Below are 19487 nucleotides of genomic sequence, written 5' to 3'. Positions count from 1 at the left end.
AACCAGCAACTGTAAAAGCATACCCCAGTGAACTTGGCAGAGTCAATGTGGTTGTAAATAGTACACATGACTGATTTGATAACAGTTCCAGGGTACTATGCAAAATGCTCTTCACTCCCATTTCAGGAATTCCTCATCATAGTATCATTAGTTTCTGTGGAGAAAACCCTGATCCAAGCAGAAAATCTTCCACAATTATCTGCTTTTCAATGCTTAAAACACAAACAATGAATCAGCTGCCAAACTTACCTCGGCACATCGCTGAATTTTAAAGGTCTAATCAGTTTTTGTGTTGTGTTTTTTTCTAAGTGATCTCTGCAGACTGCAATGCTAACTGACTTACTGAATGAACGACTAGAAAGGCTGCTTTTCCAAATTGTTTTTCTTTTGAAAATGTGTTTTCTCGTTAAAATTCTTCCCTCTGCTGGTCATTGCATCCCGGCTGGGGTAAAGTCCATGGGTGGCAGTTGTTTCTCTGTAACTTACTGCGAGCTGGTGACCAGCAGCTGTGCTCTTAACTCACCCAGTCAGAGGGTTGGAGTTCTGATCCCATTGTAAGGGTTGTCAGATTTCTATTTATTATTCGCTCATGGATTGTGGGCATCGCTGGTTGGCCAGCATTTATTGCCCATGAGAATGTGATGGTGAGCTGCCTTCTTGAACCGCTGCAGTCCACCTGCTATTGATTGACTCATAATGCAATTGGGAAGGGAAATCCAGGATTTTGACCCAGTAACAATGAAAGAACAGCAATATGTTTCCAAGTCAGGATGGTGAGTGGCTCAGACGAAAACTTGCAGGGGGTGATGCTCCCAAGAGTCTGCTGCCCTTGCCCTTCTAGATGAAAGTAGTCATGAGTTTGGAAGGTGCTGTCAAAGGAACTGTAGTGAATTTCTGCCGTACATCTTGTAGATAGTACATACTGCTGCTACTGAGCATTGGAGGGTGTAGATGTTCGTGGATGTGGTGCCAATCAAGTAGACTGCTTTGACTTGGATGATGTCAAGCTTCCTGAGTATTGTCAGTGCTGCACACATCAAGGCAAATGAGGAATATTCCATCACAGAAGGCAGCTCACCATCACTTTAGCAAGGGCAATAATGGATGGGCAATAACTGCTGGCCCAACTAGTAATGCACACATCCTGTAAGTATTTTTTTTTTAATTGCTAGGGCTCCTTGATGCCAAATTCTGTCAAATGCTGTCTTGAAGTTGAAGGCAGTCATTCTCCCCTCATTTCTCAAGTTCAGCTCTTTGTCCTTGCTTGAACCAGGGCTAGAAGGAGTTGAATGGTCCTGATAGAACCCAAATTGAGTGTCAGTGAACATCCATTTGCTGAGGAAGTGTTGCTTGATGACATTGTCAATAACTCCTTCCTCACTTTGCTGATAATTAGGAATAGATTGATATGGCAGTAATTGGTCGGGTTGAACTTGTCCTGCTGTTTGTGGACAAGACCTACCTGGGCAATGTTGCAAATTCATGGGTAGATGCTAATATTTTAGCTGCAGTGGAACAGCTGAGCTAGGGCTGCAACAAATCTGTCAGTTTATTCTCACCAATTGTAAAACTGCTAGTGTGTCAGCCCCATTCTAAAAAGGAGAGAGGCAAAAAGCAGGTAACGATAAGCTGATTAGCTGAACATCTTTTGTTGAAGGTATTGCAATCAATTATTAAGGAAGCAGTCACAGAACCCTTGGGAAATCATAATCTAATCAAACAGAGTCTGCATGCTTCATGAAAGGGAAATCGGGTCTGACAAATTTATTAAAGAATTTCAGGGAGGTCTCAACCAGAGTGGATAGTAGGGAACCAGTACATATGTTATATTTAGACTCCCAGAAGGGTTTCAACAAGACGCCTCACAAAAAGGTTAAGACAAGGTAAGAGCCCACGGTATTGAAGGTAGTGTATTGGTATGGATAGAGAATTGGCTCATGGGCAGGAAACTGCCAGTGGAGCTGAGGGGTTCTTTTTCAGGCTGGCAACCCATGACCTGTGAGAGTCCCAGTGCTGGGACCACAACTGTTTACAATATATGAATGACATGAAGAAAGGCAGCAAATATACTGTAACCAAATTTGTTCATGACGCAAAAATAGGTGGAATGGCAGGTCGCAAGAGGGATACAGATGGGTTACAGAGAGATATTGAGAAGTTAGACAAGTGGAGAAAATGTTGACAAATGGAATGCAATGTGAGAAATTGCAAAGTTGTCAATTTTGGAAATAAGAGAACAGGAGAGAAACTGCAGAAAGCTGCAACACAAAAGAACTTGGGGGCATTTGTGCATGAAACGTAGAAAGCTAGCACACAATGCAGCAGGTAATCTGGAAGGCTAATGGAATTTTGGCCCTTAGTTCAAGGGCTTGGGAAATAAGACTAGTGAAGTCTTCCTGCAACTGTACAGGGTGCAGGTGAGACCACATCTTGAGAACTGTAAACAATTTTAGTCCCCTTATTTAAGGAAAAATAACATTTCATTGGAGACAGTTCAAAGAAGGTTCACCAGGTTGATCCCTGATAAGGAGGGATTGATTCATGAGCAAAGGTTAATCAGGTTGGGACTGTACAAACTCTAGTTTAGAGAAATGAGAGGTGATCTGATTGAAACATATTGGATTCTTAAAGGGTTTCTTTTCTCAGATGGTTGAGAGTCTTTGGAACTGCTTGCCATAGAGAGTTATTGGCAAAGTATCCGTGCGCATGTAAAGGAGCCAGATAGATTCTTGATCAGTAGGGGAATAGGAAAAGGCAGGAAAGCGGACTTCAGGAATGTTGGATCAGCCAGGATCCTATTGCCTGTTGGAGCCGAACAGCCTACTCCTGTTCCTATTTCTTAGTCTTATGGGAAGAAGAAACTCTGTTTAAACACCTGTAAATCTATTCATTGTGACTGTGAAGCTTGAATCTCCAGCAAAGTAAGAGTGAAGGTATTTGGAAGGATTTCAGAACCAGCATTAGTGGTCAGCACTGCTGCCTCACAGCACCAGGGTCCTCGGTTCGATTCCAGCCTTGGGCGACTGTCTGTGTGGAGTTTGCACAATCTCCCTGCGTCTGTGTGGATTTCCTCCGGGTGCTCCGGTTTCCTCCCACTGTCCAAAGATATGCAGGTCAGGTGAATTGGCCATTCTAAATTGCCCATAGCGTTAGGTGAATTAGTCAGAGGGAAATGGGTCTGGGTGGATTACTCTTCAGAGGGTTGGTGTGGACTTGTTGGGCCAAAGGGCCCGTTTCCACACTGTAGGGAATCTAATCTAATCAGAGTCACTTGTTGTTCCTCGTCTCCTGTTTATTGCTGAAAATTGTCTTTTCTTGCAGCGGATATTTTCTTTTCCTCTCAATGTTGGTCTGTGGGAAGTTGATCATTATTTTTGAGGCAAGGGAAGGGTTAATGGGATGCAGCTTGTCACAGTAATATCTTACATTTGAAGCAATATATTAGCTACACCACTTTTGCTCTCGTGGACAAAAGTAGTATAAGGTCTTGCATTACCACCTCGTATGCCTGCCAGAACAACACCCAGTACAGTTTTAGACAAGTGTCTGGAGGCCACTCATGTTGTCCCTCCAATGATAGCTTCACAAACACTAGCAAGTCACAGCAGAGCTCTCCCAGTGTCTCATGAGAGACTGCTGTTCACTCAGCACTTCTGTTGGAGCTGGCTTGTTTGATGGATGCCTGAATGAAGCACTGTTATTAATGAATTATGACAAGCCTAGTGCTCAGCAGTGCGGAAAGGCTTCAGTTCGCTCTTTTTTTAGGATGCAACTTAATTGAAGACGCTCAAAATGGCAAAATTTAAAGCACTGGTGATGCTCACTTATTAAGTGCATACAATTCAGAGAGGTTTTCCACGTTGCCAAAGGGGCAATAATAACCGAATGATTTTTCCGGAGAATGATCTCTTCCAGCTGTCCACAATGCTGTTATCGGTCTATTCTTCACCTTTGGCCTTGTCGTCATTCTTGATGAAACGATGACCTGGCTGGCCTGTGATGTTTGTGCAGGAATGAGTTTGATCAGAGCCGCCGTCCTCGGGATGATTGAAGTACAGAACGAGAGAGAGTTCCGTGTGGTGCTTACCATCAGGCAGCGAGCGTTGAAACCTGAACATTTCTCAGTAAGCAGCTCCCCGGAGAAATTACAGGAATAGATGAGCAGCAAACTCCACGCAACAGTGAAGTAAACTTTCTTTGTCATTTTCTCCACGGATGTTAGCGGTGACAAGGCAATGGACTGTCAGTCCGGTGAGTTGCTGAGACGTTTTCCCAGTTGTTCCCGCTGTCCTCCCATGCATGGGTTTCTGTGCCAACCATGTAGATCTGCTTTATTGATGCCAGAAATTTCCTATCATTCTAGTGTCAGCAAGATGCTGTACTGCCGATTTCCACACTGTACAAGTCTCTGACTTTGATGCTTGTTTAATTTTAATCATTAGTCCCGTGCCTCTCAAGCTTCATGCGACTCAGCCTTCTTAGCTTCAACAGACAACTGTCTCTGAGTGCTGCTTTTCTTCCTTCAGTCTGTGAGGTTCCCCCAGCTGTGTTCTGTGTTGGTGCTGTTTCGAGAATGACTCGGGTGCTATGACAGTGGGAATGGTGGATGAAGGTGGCGTGATGAAGGTGGCATGTTGAAATTCGTACATGAATCTGCCCAGAGTGGGTCCCAAATTCGACAATTCAGCAGGTGCCTCATTTCATCTCCATATCGTGGAGGCCACCAGCCTCCCATGTGGGTTCATTGCAGTGATCATTCCAATAATTTCTGCCTGGGTTTATCAGGCCAAATGAGGAGAGGTACAATTCCTATTAATTTGTGTCATGGTGATTGGAATGCAGCAAAATGGAAGCAAAGAATGGTTTGTCCATGAGAGTAATTCTCAGTCTGCTTTCCTTCTCCATTTACTACAGTAACAATCTGGTCCCATTCCCTTTGACTGATTTAAAAAATTGGGGACCTTGGAGGCTTCAACTTTCAAAGATCCTAAGAAAAAGATCTGAATTTGGAATGGGATTTTCACTGTTTGGGAGTCGGCTTCTCTTTCTTTCTTTCTCTCTGTATCTCTGTTTGATGTTCACTCTTTTGCTTTCTCTCTCTGTCTTATGGATGTCTGCATCTCTCTGACTCTTTCTTTTGTACGTCTGTATCTCTCGCTCACTCTGTCTGTATGTCTCTATCTCTCACACTTCCCCCTCTCTCTCTTTGTCTGCATCTCTCACTCACCCTCTCTGTGCATCTGTATTTCTTTCTCACTCTTTCTGTATGTCTCTATCTCTCACACTACCCCCCCATCTCTCTCTCTCTCTCTTTCTCTCTCTCTCTCTCTCTCTATCCATATCCCTCCCTCTCCCTCTCCCTCCCCCCACCCTATATCTCTATCTGTTTTAGAAAGTGTCATGAAATAGAGACATTCATTGTCTTGTTGCAGACACATGTCAATCTGCACTTTCCTACACTAGTTTAGACATTGCTTTCCTGTGCTTTGTTGTTAAGATGGTTAGCTTTCCATTTTCTCACCAATAAAGTCGGTGTTCACAGGGGCACCTCTCTTCTGAAAGAAGTGAAACTCCGAGCTATTTATGGCCTGTTGTAAGCAATCGCTTTGGGGATTGTTTTGTAAAGAGATTCGGCAAACATTTTCAAAGTTATAATGCAGAATGGCTGACTAATTCAGTAGCTAGTTATATCAGCACAAGATAGGGGCACATGTGAAAACCAATATCTCCAGTGAGCCTGTGAAATAAATCTTTACCTCACTAATTTGGAAGATATATTTTTTAAATTATTGCCATCTGGACAGCAGAGAGAAAAGTGGTGTCTTTGTCCATGTTTCTCAACTAGTTTTCTTTTTGTGGCACCTCGCACAACATTTTAAGATGATTGTAGTATATTTGGAAACTAAGTCCATAAGACCATAAGAGCATAATATATAGGTGCAGGATTAAGCCCTTCAGCCCTTGAAGCCCATTACACCATTCAATCATGGCTGATAGTTTCTCAATCCAGTTCTCCTGTCTTCTCTCCATAATCCTTGATACCCTTACTCTTCAAGAACCTATCTATCTCAGTCTTAAGTACACTCAATGACTTGACCTCCACAGCCTTCTGTGGTTAAAAAGTCCCACAGATTAACCAGCCTTTGACTGAAAAGAATTTCTCCACATCTCAGTTCTAAATGCCTGAATGATCATTTGGTAGTCTTGTTATATGGTTATATCTGGGATCAAGTGGCTGGATTTTCACATTTGTGGTAGATAGCAGGAGTTGTTAAAATTCTCCGCTCCACATACTTGCCTTCATGGAAAAAGCCCCTCCTATCCATTCCTCTGACTGACCCTTCCTTCCAGTTACTAACCGGATCCATTCCTCCCATCGACCAACCAGGTCGTACTCTCTACCCGTGTTCACCTCACCACTCTCTCCTCTCCCCACCAAAAATCCTCCCCTACCGCCAAAATCTGCAGCTCCCCTTCACCCACTCTCAGGCCCTGAAGAAAGGTTACACCCCAGACATTGACTTCTCCACCTCCTGATGCTGCCTGGTTTGCTGTGTCCTTCCAGCCTCTTGCTTGCCTATCTTTCATGGGAAAATTGGCTCCCAAGAGTCATATCCCCCTGCTGTGGAGATGTGACTTGCATTTGGTCCAGCCAACTCTAGAAATGGTTCAGAGGCTAAGTGCCAAGGTGGGTTGTTTAAAACTTTCCTCCTCAGTGCTATGGGTGAATTATCTCCATCATAATAAAAACAGTAAGGCCCTGTTATTTCTTACACCCTCCCACCCCACACATGCTTCCATTCTATTCTTGGCCACCTCATAACCACCCCCACTACATTCCATCCATGCTGAGCTATTTCCTCCCAAAAATTATGATAAATCTGGGTATCCTGGGCAACTCTGGAAGGGTCCCAGCCAATTGAGAAATAGTTAATGTCATGCCTTTATTCAAGAATGCAAAAATTTAGATTTAGATTTAGATTAGATTACAGTGTGGAAACAGGCCCTTCGGCCCAACAAGTCCACACCGACCCGCCGAAGCGAAACCCACCCGTACCCCTACATTTACCCCTTACCTAACACTACAGGCAATTTAGTATGGCCAATTCACCTGACCCTGCACATCTTTGGATGGTGGGAGGAAACCGGAGCACCCGGAGGAAACCCACGCAGACACGGGAGAACGTGCAAACTCCACACAGTCAGTCGCCTGAGGCGGGAATTGAACCCGGGTCTCTGGCGCTGTGAGGCAGCAGTGCTAACCACTGTGCCACCGTGCCGCCCACTTTAAAATTCCCCACTACAACTACCCTGTTACTTTCGTTCCTATCCAGAATCAATTATAGGCCAGTTAGCATAACATCTTTCATAGGTAAATTGCTCAAATCCATTATTAGGGAAGTTACAGCAGTATATTTTTGAAAATAATTAATGATCAGACAGAGTCGCCATGGTTTTGTGAAATGGAAATTGTGTTAAACCAATTCAATCAAGTTTTTGAGGAAGTAGTAAGCAAGGTGGATAAATGGGAACCTGTAGTGTGATGTACTGAGATTTCCATAAGGCATTTGGTAAGGTGCCACATGAAATATCATTAAATACGATAAGAGCTCATAGTGTATGGCGTAACAAATTGGAATGAGTAAATGACTGATTAGCTAATAGGAAGCAGAAAGTATGGAGAAATGGGTCATTTTACGTTCACAAGTTGGAACTATGACAAGTGTCAAAGGAATCAGTATTGGGATCCCAAATGCTCACAATCTAAATCAATGACTTAAATGTGGGAACCAAACTGTGCTCAAGAGCCCAGGATTGGTGAGAAAGTACCAGGTACAGGGTTTGCACAGGGCGATGAGTCGGTTGATCAAATGGGCAAAACCTTGGCAGATGGAATGTAAAATGTAAACTTGTCCACTTTGGCAAGAAGAATAGAAACACAGCATAGCATTGAAATGAGAGTGAGAGGTATGCAGAGCTTGGCGAAACAGAAGGATCTGACTTATTGGTTAGGATAGAATCCCCACAGCGTGGAAACAAGCCGTTAGGGCCAACAAATTCACACTGGCTGTCCGATGAGCATCCCCAGCCAGAACCCCCACCCAGCCCCCCAACCTCTCCCTCTAACCCTACATTTCCCATGACTAATCTACCTAATCTACACATCCCTGGGAAATATGAGCAATTTAGCATGGCCAATCCACCTAACCTCGACATATTTGGACTGTGGGAGGACAGTGGAGCACCTGGAGGAACCCATCTAGACATGGGGAGAATTTGCAAACTTTACACAGGCAGTCATCTGGGTTTCCTGATACATGAATCTCAGGATATTAATATGTAGGAACAACAAGCAATTAGGAAGGCAACTGGAATACAGTCATAGAGTCATACAGCACAAAAACAGACCCTTCAGTGTACTTGGCTCAATTTTCCACAGTTATCCCATGTCCTCTTTTTGCCCTCCTGATTTCCCACTTAAGTATACATCTATTGCCCTTATACTCTTCTCAGAATTCACTCAATCCCAGCTGTCTATTCATAAATAATTGCTTTTTCTTGATCAGACCCTCAGTTTCTCTAGTTGTCAATCTACAGCCTTGCCCTTCACACTAACAAGAACATACTGTTTCTGAACTCACGTTATCTTATTATTAAAAGCCTCCCACTTCACAACCGTCCCTTTACCTCTGAACTGGCTCCCCTGCCTAATACTATCAAAATTGGCCTTAGTCCAATTTAGAACTTCAACTTTTTGATCAGTTCTATCCTTTTCCATAACTATTTTAAAACTAGTAGAATTATGATCACTTGCCCCAAAGTGCTCTCCCACTGACACCTCAGTCACTTGTTCTGCCTTATTTCCCAACAGAAAGTCAAGTATTACTCCTCTAGTAGGCACATCTACACATTGAGTAAGAAACTTGTCTTGTGCACACTTAACAAATTCTTCCCCATCCAAGTCTTTAACACCATGACAGTCCCAGACTATGTTTGGAAAGTTAAAATCTCTTATCATTACAATCCTGTTTTCCTTACAGATATCTGAGATCTCCTTCCATATTTGCTTCTCGATTTCATGCTGAGTATTCGGGGGCCTGTAATATAATCCCAATAAGGAGATCATCCCTTTCTTATTTTTAAGTTCCACTCATATAAGTTCATTGCATAATCTCTTGGGAATATTCTCCCTAAGTACAACTGTAATATTCTCCCTAATCAAAAGTGCCACTACCCCCACAACCACCCCCCCCCCACCGCCTCATTTTCAATCTTTCCTTTCAAATCTATGCCCGAGAACATTAATTTGCTAACCTTGTCCATCCCTGAGCCACACCTTTGTAATAGCTATGGTATCCCAGTCCCATGTTCACAATCCGCCTTAAGTTCCATCTGTCTTACTTGTCAGGCTTCTTGCATTGAAGTAAATGCAGTTTGATTTATCAATCTTACCTTGTTCTCTGCCAAGATTTTGTCTGCCTTGATTATTAGACTTGCTCCCCTTATCTACTATACCAGCCTCAGCCTTTCCTCCTATCTCACTGTCGCTTTGATTCCCCCCCCCAGTTTAAATGTTGTTCTTCATTGAAAAAGGAACAGCATATAAGACTAGCTAAGTTTTGCTACAACTGTAAACAGCTTTGGTGAGACCACATCTGGAATTCTGTGCATAGTTTTAGTTTCCTATTGGAGAAAAGATATATTTGCATTAGAAGCAGTTCAAAGATTCACTTGACTCAGTCCAAGAATGTCAGGGTTTATCTTACGAAGAAAGGTTGAACAAGTTGGGTTTTTCCCTGTTTGAGTGTCAATCAATGAGAGGTGACCTTTGTTGAAACACAAGATCCTGAGTGGACCAGATCCTGATCTGGTCTGCAGTTCACACTTTCATAGGTTCCAGATGGTGGCTGTGACTGCATTGTGGCAGTGCTGGGACTGCTCAGCTGCTTATCCGTCACAGACCTCACATCCATGGAACCCAAGGGGACCAGTTCTCCCCTTGTTAAAGTCTCCTCCAGCATATCAATGTGGTGGAGCAACTTCTTAAAATGGTGACAGCAATTTTATAGCATCCTTTTATAAGAGGGTAATTCACTTCCTGACTCCCCAAACCATTCCTACCATCTACAAGTCAGAAGTGTGATATAAAATACTTCCCACTTGCCCAGTCAGCTATAACAACACTGAAGAAGCTTGACACCATCCCACATGACACAGCAACCCAACTTGATTGGCACCACATCCACAAACATCCTCTCCTTCCTCTGCTAATGCTCAGTAGCAGCAGTATGTGCTACCTACAAGATGCACTCTAGAAATTCACCAAAGCTACTTAGATAGCACCTTCCAAACCCACAACGGCTACCATCTAGTAGGACAAGAGCAGCAGATACATGGGAACCATACCACCGACAAGTTCATGTCCAAGCCTCTCACCATCCTGACTTGGATATATATCGTTGTCTCTTCACTGTCACTGATTCCAAATCCTGAAACTCCCTCCCTAACTGTATTGTGGGTCTGCCCACAGCACACGGACTGAAATAGTTCACGAAGGCAGCTCACCACCACCTTCTCAAGGGCATGATCAATAAATGCTGACCCAGCCAGCAATGCCTACATATTAGGAACGATTTTAAAAATTCCTTTTGCAGTGCAGATTTTGTATTGGTGTGACTTCTAGAGGGGTCTCCAAACTCTTGATAAATTGTCATTATATTCCTGCTAAAAGCTTTGGAATAACACTGTTCAACAACTTCAAATTTTGGATCTGCAAAACGCACTACAACATTTACAATGCTGATATATTTATTTAGAACCCCATTAGAATGTGCTGAGAGTGGAGCCCTTTAAAACTAAGCAATTTGCATGTGTAAAATCTTGTTAACTTTGGCTACGACTCCTCAAGTAATATGACATTGTGAGCCTCATTTCCCACTATGGTGTCACTTGGACGTGAGCAGTTTATATCAGGATTCTGGGATTCCAAGAACACCTGTGTTGAGAAGTCTGGATTCTCCCTGGATTCTAAACTTGCTTATCAGGAATTTGGGCAGATCTACCCTGCAGTCTCTATCAATTCATTTTCATTGGAGTCATTTGTGCCTCTAAATCTCAGGCCATGGGTCACATAGAGACAGAGTGGTGAAAAAGGCAGTTAACAAGCTTTCTTTCATTGTTCAGTCCTTTGAGTTTAAGAGTTGAGATGTCATGTTGAATTGCAGTGGACATCGGTGCCCCTTTTCTGGAATACTCTGTCCAGTTTCTGGTCACATGTTATAGGAAAGATATTATTATGCTGGAGAGTGTTCAGAAGAGATTTACCTGGGTATGAGAGGTTTGAATTATAAAGAAAGGCTGAATAAGTTGGGACCTTTTCATTGGAGCGTAGAAGTTTATAAAATCATGAGGGTTACAGATAGGGTTAACGGTAGGTGTCTTTTCCCTAGGATGGAGAATTTCAAAACTAGGGGACATATTTTTGAGGTGAGGAGAGAAATTTTAAAACTAAATGGGGGGCAGATTTTTTACAGAGGGTGGTTTGCGTGTGGAATGAACTTCCTGAGAAAGTGGTAATGCAGGTTTACAACATTTAAAAGACACGTGGTTAAGGATATAAATAGGAAATGTTGAGAGGGATATGGGCCAGGAACAGGCAGATGGGACTAGTTCAATTTGATATTATGGTTGGCATGGACTGGTTGGACCAAACGGTCTGTTTCTATTTAGTGTGACTCTGTGACTCTAAGATAGTCAGTAATAAATCCAAAAGGAAAGGAAAAGCAATTTATGTACCCAAAGAGTGGTCAAAGTGTGGAGATCACTATTACAGGCGTTGTTGAGGTGTATGTCACCTGTTTTGCTGGGTTCCCCCTGTTTGCCATCAGTCTGTGACACATTGCTGGATGACCATCGATGGTAAAGAAGTAGAAATTAACAGACATCGTCTCGCTTTCTTTAGATCTTTGCAGAAGCAAATTAGACAAGGAAATGAGTGAAATGGGAATAGAAAGATGAAAAGGCAGTGATGCGGCAGATTCAAATGGAGGGAAACCTTTCTGGAATGTAAACATCAGTACAATCTAGATGGACCAAATGGCCTGTTCCTGTGCAGCACACTCTGTGTAGTTCTGTTATCTGTTTTCTGAATGATCACCGTCATGGCTGCTTGACCATCAACAGTAACACTTGCTGCTGGCAATAAGCCTTCAGCAGAACAGTCTTGAGACATTGATGTTTATCGGTCATTGAGCGCAGGATGATGTACTCACTACACATTGTACAGTACATCCCTTTTGAGACTATAAATAAAATGAAGATGTTTGTCTGGTTAAACCGCCGGGGAATAGTTTGTACTGCAGAAGGTTGCTCTCCAATAAGAAACGAGCTCCCCAATGTCTCAGATGAAAGGTTTCTGTAAATCCGTTCCTGTATGTAAAACATCTCGTAAAACTCCTTCTCCTTCACGGCCACTCTTATCTGGAGAGTGTGAAGCAGTTAGCTGTACAAAAGCAAGAGTCTATTTCCAATTATATGTTTTTATAAAGTAGTAAGCTGGGTGTGTGAGATCTTCATACAGAGTCTTCCCAGATTTTGGAAATATAAACACCCAGCTTTACAATTACTTTGTGAATTATGTCCTTCCACACAAGAATTGAGAGTATTTTAAATGACAGTGAAGGATTATTGGTTATGAGTCTCACTGGCCATAGCTTGGAAGGGATTGTGCCAGAAGTATTGATCTAGCTTTCAACTGTGCAATTTCCAATGTTTTTTCAAATTGTCTGTTGTAGTAACATATTAAGTAGGGCTGGTTACAACGCTGTATAATTTAGTTTGATGAGAAAACATTAATGCGTCGCATTACTGATTTAAATTGGGAATCCAATAATGTTGTGACATTCAGGGTTTTCTCCATTGTTGTAATCTATCATATCACAAACACAACTTTTCCCTCCTTTTACAGAAATACTATTTTTCAAACACTGTCTCGCTCTTTTACACATACTCCTTTTGAATACATTTTCTCCAAGCTTTTACATGCAGTCCTGCCTTTTAAAATGCGTTCTCCTTTTACAGTCAATCTCTCTCCATATTTACACACATTCTCCCCCATTTTACATATTCTCTGTCCTATTTACGGTCTCTCCTTTCACGTGCACTCTTGCCTTTTCACTCTTTGTTTTCCTTGCACATATTCTTCTTCTCTCTCTTTCTCTTTCCTTTTGCACACATTTTTCTCTCTCGCTCTCTCTCCTGCACACATTTTCTCTTTCCTTTTGTACACATTCTATCCATGTCCTTTTGTGTACATTTTCTCTCTCCATTTACGCACATTCACCCGTTCCTTTATGCACACTGGCTCACTCCTATAAGCACACTGACTCTGGCTTTTATGTACAGTGTTTCATTTTACAGAAAGTCTGCCTTTTCTGACACATACTCCTGGCACTCTGTCTCTTTCTCTCTCTCTGGCTCTCTGTCTCTCTCGCTCTCTGTCTGTCTCTGTCTCTCTGTCTCTGTCTCTCCCTTCTTTAAGACATGCATTTTCTCCACTTGTACCTACATTTTCTGTCTAGTTTGACAGGTACCCTCTTCTTCAGCCGTCTCTCACCGCTTTGTTTTAAAAGTGCTCTCTCGCTGCTTCTGCTTAAGCGCACTGCAGGTCTTGTTGATAGGCCCATCAGACACAGGTTGGGAATCACAGGCAAACACTCAGAAACTCAGAGTGAGACATTTGTGCACAGTCACCTTAGCATTATTTGTGTCAAAATATTGTTAGATTGAAGTAGACTCATGAAGTATTCATCGTGACGAGATTAGGCACTTCGTTTTCTTATGTGGCCTGAAGTGTATTCATTAGTGCAAACTAGTGCTAGACAAATTGCTTTACTTTTGAGGCAGACGGCCATTATTGTGCTATTTTCTCCACTCCTCAATCAATTTTAGTGTACTGCAGTTAGAACAAAAACGCATTTAAGTATTTAATAAAATGTGAATTAATTAAAAGAGAATAGCATTTTATCTCTGGCCTGTTTTGTCTGTTGAATTCCATATGGGAAGACGTAATTATTAGACCTTGAGATAGCACTCACTAAAACAAAGGATGTAAGAATGATCTTGGATCAACTGTTTTAATTTTCTGTGCACTAATTGTGGAGGAGAAATGACAGCCTGGGTAATGTGATAAAACAGCAGTAAATTCTGCAGCTGAATATATTTCTATTAAAAAACTGCTGTCAGGGACAATAACTGTGTCATAATATGAAGTGCTAAACAAAAATCACTTTCTGCAAAGGAAGTACTTTCTAAAAATGAGAATGGCAGATGATTATGGCAAATGATTTGTTACCACGGCCATCTGTTCTGCAAACAGAATGTTCACTACCTCTTAATGTTACACTCTACAGGATACGAGTTTAAAAAAATCACAGCATCCATTCAGGGGGCTCATGGGGGCGGGGCAACTAGGGACAGGCATTAAACACAGCCATACCAGCTTTGCCCCCGGCCGAGAAGTAATTTTGAGGAGAAGGTGTGGAAATTCTCAGGATACTGCACCGCAGCACATCATTAGCAAGACTGACAGTCACATCAGCTGAATCCTGTTTTTAACTCTCCCTTTTCCAAAAGGGAGAGATCTCTGAAGCAGCAGTTGCAATTCTTAGTCTGTGCTGATATGACCTGGCATAGCTCGGCTCATGATGGAGTGGGGAGAGCTGCAGTTCGGCAGAGTGCTGGTGAGCTGGTAGCTGTGATAGCTGGAGATCCCAAACTGAATTATTCTGCACTGGCCTGAATATTGAAGCGGTCCTGTCACAGATCAGAACTACATTCGCTATGATGCCTATTGCTGTTGAATTGCACGCCAACACTAAAAATTCAGAATTTTAAACCCGTCTGTTCAATGGAAGCCAATAGCGTATGGGTACAACTCACTGTGTCACTCCTGTGTTTTGATGGTTTCGGTATCCCAGGTTTTCAGGAATTTGAATGCAGGAGTTTCAGGCCCCCACTTAATTCTGACTGAGAAATGGGCATCAGCTCTGCCTGCGGAAGGCAGTCATGAGCAGCAGCAGGCTAGAAGTTACTAAAGTCAGTGTTCATTTTGATCACTTTGGTCCAGTTTCTTGTAGCCTAGAAGCAGCAGGATTGTTCGCCCTCATGGACCCAACAGAAAACACTACAGGGCCTCCATAGCCCTCAATATCCAGCTGGAGGCCAGTTGAAAGTCTTTGCCTTAGCACCAAGACTGTGTTTCCATGGTCACCAGAAGGACCAAGCTCCTGACATGATCGATATTTAATGCCTTTCACCAGCATCGACATCATCCCAGTAAACTTCAAGCAGGAGCCAATGCAGTGCTCTGTAGGTGTGGCCCACCGAGGAGAGAAAATGGCTGCATCCTGAATTGAAATCAAAACCTGTTGCATTCATATTTAAAATAAAAAAAGTCACCTGATTAAGCTATCAGAATGGTAGTCAGAGCCATGACAAGCAGGTAATCAGAGAAAACTTGAGATTCATCAGAAATTAGTGCAGTTTTAGCTACTTTCAGATATTATGTACAATCACTGAGTGAGGTGATGCAGTAGTTAGCCACAATTCAAACTCCGTGTCAGTACTTCACTAAACAGATAGAAAACTTTTTTATCTGTCTGCAAAAAATCCCATGAATTAAACTAAGAATCCCTTTCAGTCCATTGCTGTTTGAGGACATGACACCGATAAAGGACTGAAAAGGTAGGATGAAGCCAAGATAGTTACATTTTCACTTAAGAGGCAGTGATTGGGCCCTTTTGTTTCATCGGCATGTCAATTGTGTGGTTTTAGATTGAAGTAAAGGTAATTTTTCTATAACAAGCTGGCTGTGTTCTTGTGCAACCTCGCGTTATAGAAAAATTGCACTTTAGAAGCTGTGCTTAAAGTGTTGGCGATGTAATTGTATTACAGCCAACGCACGTTTTTAAAAATCGTGCTTTAGAAACACTGTCCCAAATTCATCAGTTGCATTCCAGCGAATCCATGTTAATGAAACACATATAGCAGAATGGCTTGTAAGTAATTTTGTTTCCAAAACAATATATCTCTATTTGAATATTTTTGATGAAGCTCAGAATGTTTTGCTCTTGGTGCAAAAGCACTAAACTAACCGGTTAAAGGGGAGTGACATGCTCAGATTTAGAGCTCATCTGTACTGACTGCTGGTTTCTCAAGGGACAAGATCCCCTTTTGCATGGCTCTAAATCAAACCTGTCATCATGCTTTTGTTTTGCTAAAGCTTGCCTTCTGTACTCATACAGAGCAGTTTCTGTTATTTTAGCTTTGACGCAGCTTTCAACCATGAAAGCTTTCTACAGTTGTCATCTCAGGTTAAATGTTACATATAATTTAAATGTTTTGAGTGTGTGGACAGGGGTAGGAGAGAGAAGTGTGCAGACGTGGGTCATAGAAAGGGCTGCCTGCAGGCAAGCGTGGCGGGAGCAGCTGTCTAGTTGTGACACCGTGTGCGCAAGCTGGGAAAGGGAGGGCAGATATTTAAAAGATCTTTATAGAATTCCCAATAAGAGCTCACTTTTGAATGTACATGCCACATCCAAGCAGCCTCCAGAAGTATAACGACTGAAATACTTTTGACAGAGATGATAATTGCTGATTGTTAATGCGCTATTGATTTCATTACTTAGCCCTGACATAAGGATGTGAGCAGTGCAAAACTGCCCAGCAGTAGCCTCAGTAACACTTCAAAGCACCGACCTCTGAAATCATGCACCGATTGTTCGTTTCCTGATAATTATTCATCAGAATGCCCTCCCCAGTGTGTATCCACTGGCTCCTGCATTGAGGGGAGCGGAGAGTACCAGGTGCCCCCCCCCGCAGTTGGTTTTGGGGATATTTACAGCAAACTGATTACCTGGGGTTAGCCCTCTTGCACTTGCACTATTCGGCAATGAGGCCTCCTAGCGTCAAAAATGTACAGTATGTGGGGCTCAAATATGACTGTCCAATAAGGAAGAGTCAGGCGGAACAGCTTGCAGAAATTATTCTCCAGGACAAGGAGCAAAAAGCACAGTAAAAGAAAAGCACCTTCAAGATCAGATGCCTGAGCTTGACTGTGTCCACAGAGGTCAAAAGAAAATGCCATCTTTGTGTGTTCATTAGAAACCATTATTGCACCATTAATGAAGCTAGCTAATGTACATGATAGTTAGCTTATTATTGTTCTTCAGAATTTAAAAACATTCTTTAGAAGAGCTTAGCATGCAGAAAGTTTCTATCATGTTAAACCTTTTCATTTTGATCTGCATAACACCAGAGGACAGCAGCAAATTGGTTTCTTCACTTGGCAGGGTTTGAATCCATTGCTATTCATTTTGCTTTTTAAATACCTCGCTTGTGCATCTTTTGTTTTTGATAGTGGTAAATAAAGCTTTGTCGTTAACCATCACATATCAAAACCCTCATTTTATCTCTCCTCAGGTCCTCCCATGCCATCCTCCTCTTCCTCGTCCAGTCCATCAGCCATTGCGCAGTCTGGTTCCCCAGTTTCATCGCCCAATGCCAATGGCAACCAAAGACGGCTGCTAGGCAACAACAACACTCAGCCGGCTCATGAGTCTGACACAGATGATGAGGAATACAATGCAAATTCATATCTAGCTCAGGCCAGTTCAGGCACAGTGTGTGTGGCCAATAATGGTAAGGAATTGCCTGCATCTATCAGCTCCTCCTGCCTCTTGGCACCTTCTTACTTCTGAGCAATACTTTCAGCTGGAAGAGACTTAGGAGCACCAATCTAGGTGATAATTAACCTCCTAGCCTCTTACTAAACTGCTCTTGTCTGCATTGATTCCTAACACGAAGCTTTATTGCACGGCAAGCCTCCTCTCTCTATCTGAGTGCACGACTGACCTCCAACCTGTTGTCACTTGATCCTTTAAGGGCTGTGTCAAGTACTAACCCCATTTTGTGAAAGCACATTCAGATCTGAGTTACAGACAAGATAACTCGCCCCTAACTGCTCCGCTCCCCCGCTGCCTTGGCTTAGCATATTTAGCTGAGGATTGCCATTGCCAGGTACAGGCAGATGTGGGAATTCTCCAGCAGAGCCAATGAGGCTTCCTTCAGCGGGCAGTGAGGGGAACGCATACGAGGAAAAATCGATTGGAGCCTGTTGGCATTTGCCAGCTGTTGCAGTTAAACAAGATGCTTCAAAAATCAAGAAGATCTTACACAGCTATTGGCTTGCTGTTTGAGGAAATAAACCATTGAAGCATTCTTTCATACAACGCTGTCGGATGTATTCGATCTGAATGGAGCCCGCAATAAAAAACCCCAGTCAGGTCACTCTTGGCTGTTTTCTCTTTCTTTCTTTGCAATCTAATTCTCTTCCGGGAATGCAGTGATTACTTATTTTAGTGCATGACTATTATTATCTGAACCACAGAACTGGGAGCCTGGTGCTATTCTGGTTTCGCTCCTTTTGGAAAGAAAAAGACACACTACTTTGCTGCAGATTTCTGCTCACTAGTGGGGGACGATGCAGTGTTTTGGCGATATTTCTAACTTGACTGTGGATAACACATCCATTGTGCAGACTTTGCTGCCGCTGTTTTAAGTCTGTGCCTTTTTGTTTCCAACGATTGGGCATTTTGCCGAGTACGTCTGTCACCAAGGCGACTTGGGGAGGGGTTCACCATCAGCAATCAGATTAAAATATGAAATCACTTTGAGAAACCTGAGATTGAAGGAAATGCAATCATTGACTGGAGCTGTTGTGGGTTCTGACCATATTCACTGTAACCCTGCCCTTCCTCTTTATCCTGCCTGTCTTTATTTTGCAAGTGTGATTTTGTGAAATATTGTGTTTCGAGGTTAAATGTTTGCAAGCTGGGTATTCCTTCATGCGCAGAGGTATAAAAACTAGCGTATCGGGCTGGCATGAGAAATCAGTGACAGTCAAGCAAATTACCTGAAAAGAGAGTTATGAATAACTGGCATTTATGTATCATCCTTCAGGCTCTTTTTGATATTTTTACAATCAGTTAAGTACTTTTGGAATTAAATCATCGTTTAATATAAAGGAATGCAATAGCCAAGAATTGCTCTGCTCGATAACATTGGCCAGGGCCATCAGAAGAGCTTCCTTGTACTGCTTTGAACAGAGGTATAGTATTTTTTTAATATACTAGAGAGAGCAGATAGGGCCTAGGACTAGCAGCACATTCAGAAATTTAGACTTTGTGCAATACAGCACCCTCTCAGTATCACATCGACCTAGATTATGTGCTCACGCTACTGGAGTGAGACTTGAACACATGACCACCAATAGGGAGATGACAGTGCCACCACTGGACCAAGCCTGATAACTTTGCAATATAACAAGAGTGTCTCTTTAAGAGCTAGATCTTGGAACGGAGAGTAAATGGTAAGTACTGGAATTCTAACATCATAGCTTGAGAAACAGGCGGGAGCTCAAATGGGGA

At 42.6% G+C, this 19487-nt stretch overlaps 1 protein-coding gene across 20 annotated transcripts in view; it reads left to right on the top strand.

Moving 5' to 3' along the window:
- The window catches only part of LOC122557375 (teneurin-3), a 2678940-nt gene that overhangs the window by 2365777 nt on the left and 293676 nt on the right, over window positions 1-19487 (top strand). For 15 of the 20 annotated variants that reach the window (XM_043705048.2, XM_043705074.2, XM_043705164.2 and 12 more), the window contains one exon: window positions 17482-17700. The exons of the other annotated variants lie outside the window; for them this stretch is intronic. In XM_043705048.2, coding sequence (XP_043560983.1) covers window positions 17482-17700 — 219 coding nt within the window. The remainder of the gene's footprint in view (window positions 1-17481; window positions 17701-19487) is intronic. 20 annotated transcript variants of the gene reach the window in all.

Source organism: Chiloscyllium plagiosum, unplaced genomic scaffold (genome assembly GCF_037043375.1).
Source record: "Chiloscyllium plagiosum isolate Xiang-an unplaced genomic scaffold, Cpla_swu_hap1 HiC_scaffold_2, whole genome shotgun sequence".
NCBI classification, from domain to species: Eukaryota; Metazoa; Chordata; class Chondrichthyes; order Orectolobiformes; family Hemiscylliidae; genus Chiloscyllium; species Chiloscyllium plagiosum.
This window is presented reverse-complemented; position numbering and strand designations above follow the sequence as displayed.